The 8,229-nt window shown below is 33.5% G+C and overlaps 2 protein-coding genes across 3 annotated transcripts; one reads left to right on the plus strand and one right to left on the minus strand.

Moving 5' to 3' along the window:
- Nucleotides 1-1,917: 1,917 nt before the first annotated feature.
- On the minus strand, nt 1,918-3,751 carry LOC103510718. Its single transcript, XM_026824708.1, has 4 exons — nt 3,597-3,751; nt 3,139-3,228; nt 2,506-2,685; nt 1,918-2,150 (listed from the first exon to the last, which is right to left on the minus strand). The coding sequence occupies exons 2-4, from the start codon at nt 3,226-3,228 to the stop codon at nt 2,025-2,027; spliced, it is 396 nt and encodes a 131-aa protein (XP_026680509.1). The 5' UTR covers nt 3,597-3,751; the 3' UTR covers nt 1,918-2,024.
- Nucleotides 3,752-5,535: 1,784 nt separating this feature from the next.
- On the plus strand, nt 5,536-6,767 carry LOC103510714 (NADH dehydrogenase [ubiquinone] 1 alpha subcomplex assembly factor 2). 2 transcript variants are annotated; one of them, XM_008475398.3, is made up of 2 exons: nt 5,536-5,751; nt 6,104-6,756. In XM_008475398.3, exon 2 carries the CDS (start codon nt 6,117-6,119, stop codon nt 6,564-6,566), a length of 450 nt encoding a protein of 149 aa, XP_008473620.1. In that variant the 5' UTR covers nt 5,536-5,751; nt 6,104-6,116; the 3' UTR covers nt 6,567-6,756. The 2 variants fall into 2 exon arrangements, with proteins under 2 accessions (XP_008473620.1, XP_026680507.1); XM_026824706.1 differs by having other exon boundaries at nt 5,551-5,617; nt 6,104-6,767.
- Nucleotides 6,768-8,229: the final 1,462 nt, after the last annotated feature.

Raw genomic sequence — 8,229 nt, forward strand, 5'->3', positions numbered from 1 at the left:
TTCCTCTGGATACATTTTATCCGAGTGCAAAACACGTTTACTGTAAATTTTATTATTTTTGTTGACATTCTATGAAGTATACCAAATGAAATCATTGATGCCATAACTGGTACAATCCGTTACTTATGTAGGAAAGGTTTCAAAGTTCTCTCATTTTCCTCATAAAACTGCTTTTTTTGTTGACATTCTATGAAGTATACTAAATGAAATCATTGATGCCATAACTGGTACAATCCGTTACTTATGTAGGAAAGGTTTCAAAGTTCTCTCATTTTCCTCATAAAACTGCAATAATCTATTATTTTATCGTTGTCAATATGTATTTATTATTGTATCATGGTTTTTATTATACGATTTTTTTATATGTCTTTGGTATGATATATCTGTATTCCTTTTGTATTTTCAACTGAGGTAGACAAAATAAAATAAACTAGAAAAATTACCCTACACTTTTTTTATTATACAATTTTTTTTACATGTCTTTGGTATGATATATCTGTATTCCTTTTGTATTTTCAACTGAGGTAGACAAAATAAAATAAACTAGAAAAATTACCCTACACTACAACCTACAACACATTACTGCTTATTATACCTATTATATTCAATGGGTACATTGGGTGTTAACTTCAGTTTTTGCAGTTTAAGGGTTTCCCCCCCATTCACCAAATTTCTGGGATTATTTAAAAATAATGAAAAATTGTGCAAGAAAAGGAAAATCAATTAATTTCCCACCCATTTGTTTTAAAAACTTGTCCTATTCCATGTAGATAAGCTAAGTGTATTTCCTTTTACATTGTGTCTAAACTTTATGTAAATAGATCTTTCTTTTATTACTTTTGGAGCTCTTTACAAAAAAGGTTTTTCTAGTTTATCCTACACAGACAATTCGGGACGATAAGACCATAGCAGTTACAGTCCCCTCTGTCAAACCTCTTTTTTTTAAAATGCGATGACCACGGAGCTACGCTGTATATTATTCCATGAGACGTGCCTTATCAAAGCCCGAGCGGGTTTGGAGAAACATAATTTTCATCGGAATAATGAATAGAGTGTTCAATGTATAAATAATTATACACAGCACCCCAGTAAAATTTATCATTAAGTATCTGTATGTTGCAAATGTCGGGATCTTTGACCATTAGGTCTTATTTAAATGTCATTTAACCCTCTCATTTAGGGTCCATGGTTGGTACCCCGTTGTGGACGCGCACTAAGTGTATTTCCTTTTACATTGTCTAAACTTTATGTAAATAGATCTTTCTTTTATTACTTTTGGAGCTCTTTACAAAAAAGGTTTTTCTAGTTTATCCTACACAGACATTTGTATGAAACATGAAATATCTCCATTTCTCATGCACTTTAATTTTCTGCCCATATTACAACACAGGTCAGTATTCTGCTTCTTCTCTAACTTGAGGAATGCTTTGTTTTTTATACATACCCACACCAGCCCATACAGTGCATTCATGAAGTCAGCCGCACCCTTTCTTTCTGCTTTGAGATGTTCAAATGACTCGTTGAACACACTAGAAAAGATCCAGATTTAGAGGATTTCTTGCATTTCATTTGTAAGACTAACCAAAAAATATATGAGTTTTGAGATCCCATAATACCCAAGTCTATTGCTTCAAGCCATTATGTTCTCCAGTATACTTTGAAAATGTATCTCAAATGTCTATTGTCTGTGTGATATGCTATAAGCATAAAACATCATTTAATATGTTTTATATTTGTGTAATTTATTTCTCTTCTCTCTTTTAGATATATTTAAGTAATTAAAAATAAATTCAAATTCCCCCTTTTCCAATTTCGTTTTGTTTTCTTTATCACCTTATTTTAGTTTATTTTACTTCAGCAGTAAGTCACTACAAATAACAATAGGATCACTAGTTTGTGTGAAGAAATAGACAGAAATTATGCAAACAAGATAGATTTATTTTTACATGGTTCACCAGGTTGATATTGTTAACACAGAGAAATCAGAGAATAATAAAATATAAAACCTAAACAAGTTTGCCTTCTTATGAGTTGGCATTGGGTCCTCGCCTTCTACCAAAGGTTTGAACTACATTGACAAATCTTCTGTTGTATTGGACACGTCTCTTGGCTCTACCAGTCTTCTTCTTTTTCTTCTCTTGTTTCTCAACCTGAAATCAGATAGTAAATTCACATAAAATTAAATAAATAAATTATTTTAACCTATTACACTCAAATTTTGCATATACCATTTATGCTTTGCAACAGTGGTAAGGATTGACGGTAAACTTATCAATGATAACAAAGTAGGTACCCAACTGTAGATAACTGACACACAATAATGTTTTCAGTTTCACTATCTTTGTCTCAATTTTCCTACCCAGTATGCCTCATATTTTTATCAGGATTAAATAACATATTAAAATCCTAGAAAAGATGGACATCACTAGTTTAGTTTTTAGATGAAAGTAACAATGATGATTGACTGTTGAAATCAATGAAGTTAAAACAAATTTTAATAAGAACAGCAAAATATAAATTTTGCACCATTTCAGTTTTCAATAACTTACCTCCAAGCAGTGGGACAAAGATTTCAATGCTTCCAGATTCCAAATCACTAATGCTCAGATCATCTGTCAATGTTTTTCCACTGCAGATAAGGGAGAAGTCCTCAAGTGCTACTTTTTCTAAGCTGGCTACCTTGTTCTGAAAAATAAATCGAACATAAATATTAACATTTTACCATTGAACCAAACACCTATCTAATGCAATGGATTTTGTTTTAAGATAGCTAAAATTGAATTTACTGCCAAGTGGTTGACCAGTAGTTAGTTTACTACCAGCCTCTCAGGAGAAAGGATCCCTATGGGATTCTCGAGGCTAAAACAGCTCAGTCAGCAGCAAGACTTGAATGATTGTTAACATTTTACCATTGAACCAAACACCTATCTAATGCAATGGATTTTGTTTTATGATAGCTAAAATTGAATTTACTGCCAAGTGGTTGACCAGTAGATAGTTTACTACCAGCCTCTCAGGAGAAAGGATCCCTATGGGATTCTCGAGGCTAAAACAGCTCGGTCAGCAGCAAGACTTGAATGATTTGGCGTTTCACAAGGACACAAGTAAACCCAAAATAAAGTAAGGACTTGGACATACCTTCAAGTGTGAAACAGTTTCATTTTGTTGGCATTCGAGGACATAGTTGGATTGTCCACGGACAATGATTCTCTTCATGTTTTCAATCATCTGTGGACAAGAAACAAAAGTATTGATCAGGTACATATGTCAATTATTGAACAGAATGAGTTTCAGCTTGTTAATGGAACTGGGCTCTTAGGTATGACATCACATCCATAGTACCAAATTAAAAAATAATACACCCAATACGCCTTGAAATTACTAGCCCCATTTTAGGAAAATACAAAGGCAATGATGCACACCACTAATCACAGTAATCACTGCTACATCAAATTTTGTCCCAAAACTAGCTTTAGATAAGTAGTAGGTACTTGTAACAGGATTAAGGTGCCAAGTGCACAACTCTATGGAATGGGCCAGCCGGATAAGCTCAGTATTGGACATTTACGTAGACATGAAGCATGAAGTAAACTTACCTTTATGAGTAAAGGGAAACAAGAGGGTGTCAATTAAAAAGACATAAGAATTAATAACTAATTTATTTTCAGAAAAGAGCAAAACTCTCTTTAGAAATCTGTCAAAAAGTAAAAAGAATTAAAGAAGGATTTTTTTGAGGTTAAATATTTTTGTTTGTAAACAAATGGAATGGAAAATGGAAAATGAAATAGCGTTCAAAAATCTTCCGTACTTGAACAGGGTGTATCATTTTTGGTGGTGATTTTTTTTTTTTTTTCAAGTAGCAAAAGTTTTTACTTTCCTCATTATTACTTTTTTTTTCTAGTAATTACCTAGGTAGGTACCTATTTTCCTTATTCTCGGTATTATTTAATCACAAGATCCATAGCCCGTTCTCTGGTTAGGAAAAAAAAAAAAATCAATCGGTAGCAATGGAAATGTATACGCGGCTTTTTTAAAATTATTTTTCGATCTACCCGGGAAAATTTGAAAATTACAGGAAAATAGATAAAAAAAAAAAGAAAACTAGTACTGATAAATGAATGATAAATTTGACTTTGACTATGGTACGTTCGAGTGGTACCCATTCATTCACTTGGACACTCGTTCACCATTGTTGCCACATTGGATTTTTTCGGAAACAAACAGTTCCCAAAATGAAGGCACATCCATGGCACATCCATTTTTATGGAAGATTGCACAAAAATTTCGATGTTGAAACTTGAAGTAGGTATTTTTTCTCTGTTTTGTAATTAAAAATTTCTATGATTTTTTTATGATGTACATAGTATAATATATTTTATCTGCCCTTATAATTCTCATGTAAAATTCTCAAAAATGGTGTCTGTCCTAGAGTAAGAAAATTTCGTAAAGGTTTTCCATTATCCAGAAGGTAAACTCAATAAGAATCCAGTGCGCCCTTGCTTGTCAGACTTGTAGTGTTGCAAATTTGGTCACATACTCACCATTAACCCAATGAAGATCATGATAGATATCTGACACACAGACGTAGGTAATGGTAGAAGTCTGTTATTAGGGTTTAAAATAATAAAATTACTAAAACTACTGTGCATTCTGGCGGAAGTATGGCGGACTCAAAATCCCTGGCAAACTGAGTAAGTTGTTCTCATATTAATTTACATTATGAAGTCTTTCCATCTACTATGAGAGAGAAAAGCGCCACTTATTGATTTATTTGGTTTATTGATTTATTTGTTAGATAATTTTGACTATCAAGGTGGGACAAGCAGTCTCATTTTATTAGTGCAGTACTTACTAATAGTCTGAGCGAAGCCATCAGTTGAATAATGGGTACTCCAATTTATTGTGTTATAAAACTTGCAAAGGATCTCGTATTGAGAAAATGGATGGAATAGGAGAGATTAACCTAGTTCAGCCGAGGCCAAAATATTTTCCTTTTCAATAGTAGGTAGTCTGAAAACGTTAAGTTCCCTTGTTCATGAGTGCCCCTCACTAATAAAACATCCTCATTTTCTCCCAAGGTGACGGTGAGCTAGACTATCTCAAGCCCAATTAATTACTAATTTATTTTCAGAAAAGAGCAAAGCAAAACTCTTTTTAGAAATCTGTCAAAAAGAAAGAAGGATTTTTTTGAGGTTAAATATTGTTGTTTGTAAACAAATGGAATGGAAAATGGAAAATGAAATAGCGCTCAAAAATCTTCCGTACTTGAACAGGGTGTATCATTTTTGGTGGTGATTTTTTTTTTTCAAGTAGCAAAAGTTTTTACTTTCCTCATTATTACTTTTTTTATAGTGATTAGGTATTTTCCTTATTCTCTGTATTATTTAATCACAAGATCCATAGCCCGTTCTATACATAATATTCCTCTGGTTAGGAAAAAAAAAATCAATCGGTAGCAATGTAAATGTATACGCGGCTTTTTTAAAATTATTTTTCGATCTACCCGGGAAAATTTGAAAATTACAGGAAAATAGATGAAAAAAAAAAAAAGAAACTGGTACTAGACAGATTTCGCAACGCACTGACTACTGATAAATGAATGATAAATTTGACTGTGGTACGTTCTAGTTCTAGTAAAGGGATATTGGATTTTAGTATTTGATGCTCTTTAAAAGTTGTCAGTGAAAAAACCAAGAAGTTGTTAAATCCAAAGAAGTGTATGCTGTCATAGCCTTCTCCCTTTTGAAGAATGTAAGTATCTGTAGCAAATGCACTGGCAATAATATTGTGCAAGAGACTTGCTACATATTTTTTTTTTTTTACAGCAATACACACAAAGTCTATTGTTAAATATTTATTGCCAGTGGACACTACTTAGTCAGTCCTTGTATATTTGTTTGGAAAATGATTCATACTTCATACCTACATAGGTTGATATTATGGGATTATGACAGTTCAAACACAAGACAACAAGAAATTAATCAACAAAAATCCCAAAGATGTACCAAATTTCATTAAAATCATTTAGTAAACCAACTGTGATTAAACTTGTAAATTTGGAACTTGCTTCATTTTTTTAATCCTTTTCCTTATATTATTTCAGCTCCACCATCACAATGGCAAGACAAGGGAGGGGTATATTTGCTGAAATGTTTAAAGATTTCATTAAATCATTCAAGCCCAAGAATTTCACCAAAGGAAATCTAATTGGAACTGACTATATGGGTACCAAATATTTTGAAGTTCCAGCAGATCCACAAAGAGGTGTAAGAAGACCACATCGTTCATTTGAACCAAGTGTTGCTGATAAATTTGATCAGAATCTTCCCGCAGAGTGGGAGGCATGGTTGAGAGGAAGACGTAAAGATCCTCCCACTGAAGAAGAGATAAATAAAAATCTAGGTATTATCAAATTAAAAGAAAAGAATGCTGCTGAGTTGAAATTGAAATTTCCCAGCAAAGCAAGTGAAAACATTAGTCAAAAGAAAGGTATGCAATCCTTTCCTTCTTACAGTGAATATGAACATGCAGCTGGTATAAGGTTGGATGAAAAGCCTGAAAAATAGATTATTATAGGTCTCTTCTGATTCTCCTTAAAACTGCAGTATTAAAGTTAGGGGTTAGAAATAATTGTACAAATTAAATGGAATGTAAAGTATAAAATATTTTAATAGATTAATAGAACAGATTGTATTTATATTTGTGTGAATGTAGAGAGAACTATAAAAAAATAAAAATAAATAGCTAAAAAATTAATTTCTTGTCTATATGAAACTTTCAAGAATATAATTGACCAGGCAAGCTCAAAAGAAGTTTGCCACTCTCTTAGACTCTCACAACTTTACCTTTAGCCTCACTGCCTCAGGTCACTCAAAATTTTCAGAGAGATTTAATAATTTGCCAATCAAACCTGCCTACTGACCTAGTGCTTAAAAAAAGAAAAAAAAAATATTCAGGGCTAATATTCCCTATTTAGGGCTATACAGGGGAAAAGTGAAATAGCGGAACATTACAACCATTTTTTTTTTTTTTTGTAAGCACTAGGTCGCAGGTTCAATTCCCACCTGGGGTAGGTGGTGGCTCAAATCTAATATATAACAAGCTGGGCTCGTCCCTCCAGGAATTTTTTAGCCTGTAGTTTATTCGATCGCGATTAGAGAAAATCAGTAATCAGTACCTACCTACCTATAGCCTATACCCTATAGCCTCTAGAGCAGGGGTGGCCAAACCGGGAACCGCGGTTCCCTAGGGAACCGCGAGCCCATTTTGAGGGAACCGCAAGCTTGTTTTGAGGGAAGGAAAAATAATAATAATAAAAAAAACGGGAAAAAATAAAAGTGTAAATGTACCTTATTGAGTACCTAATGGAGATATTTTGAATATTTTGGTAGGTAGGTATTGGGGGGGGGGGGAACCCCGAAACCTTTTGAAAGTTAAAAAGGGAACCCAAAAAAAAAAAGGCTGCCCCCCCCCGCTAAGAGTAGTCTAGAGTCTAGACTCTAGAGGTAGAGCACCGGTACCGGCACGAGCGATCGGGTCCACCAGAAAAAAGTCGTGTAAACAAAGCTTTTTTTTTAATTAGCTAATCATGCTTAATTCCTATATGAATAAATCAAGGCAATGTTCTTTCTACATTGAGGTTGTTCGCTTCGCAGAAAACTAGATTGATTGTTGCGTCGCAGAGTGATGTTAGGTACCTACAGAAAACGGGGAAAGCATTAGCCAGCTGTGCACTGCAATTATAGTTGGAATTTCACGTATTTGACATTTATTGCCCAATTTTTAGCGCGATTCTATTGTTAAGGTTCGACATTACAGCTAGAGCGATCCAAGCACTTGTATCTCATTTAGTTACATTCTTCTCTCTCTCTCTCTGCCTCGACTGGCTACTTGTTCAGCATTCGATGGCTATGCGTTTTTGCGTATGTATTTGTAATTTATTTGTTGATTTTCCTTAGTACGTGCCAAATGTTATTGTTGTTGTTATTATTGTTGCAACTACCATTAGTTGTGCCATACATCATTGCATAGATATAATATGAATTATATTTAATGTTGCGTAAATATGTTGTTTAAAGCTAAATTCTATCATTGAGCTAGTGGTTTTAAGAATATAGAGTGCTCACTTATTTTGTTAGCTAAAATATTGGCCAAAATTAAAGCAATGACTGGGAGCTCCATTTGATTGGTCATTGGTTTAATGCGAATAATAATGGGATTGGAGTGTGT

The sequence above is a fragment of the Diaphorina citri genome, unplaced genomic scaffold (assembly GCF_000475195.1).
Source record: "Diaphorina citri unplaced genomic scaffold, Diaci psyllid genome assembly version 1.1 scaffold636, whole genome shotgun sequence".
Taxonomy (NCBI): Eukaryota; Metazoa; Arthropoda; class Insecta; order Hemiptera; family Psyllidae; genus Diaphorina; species Diaphorina citri.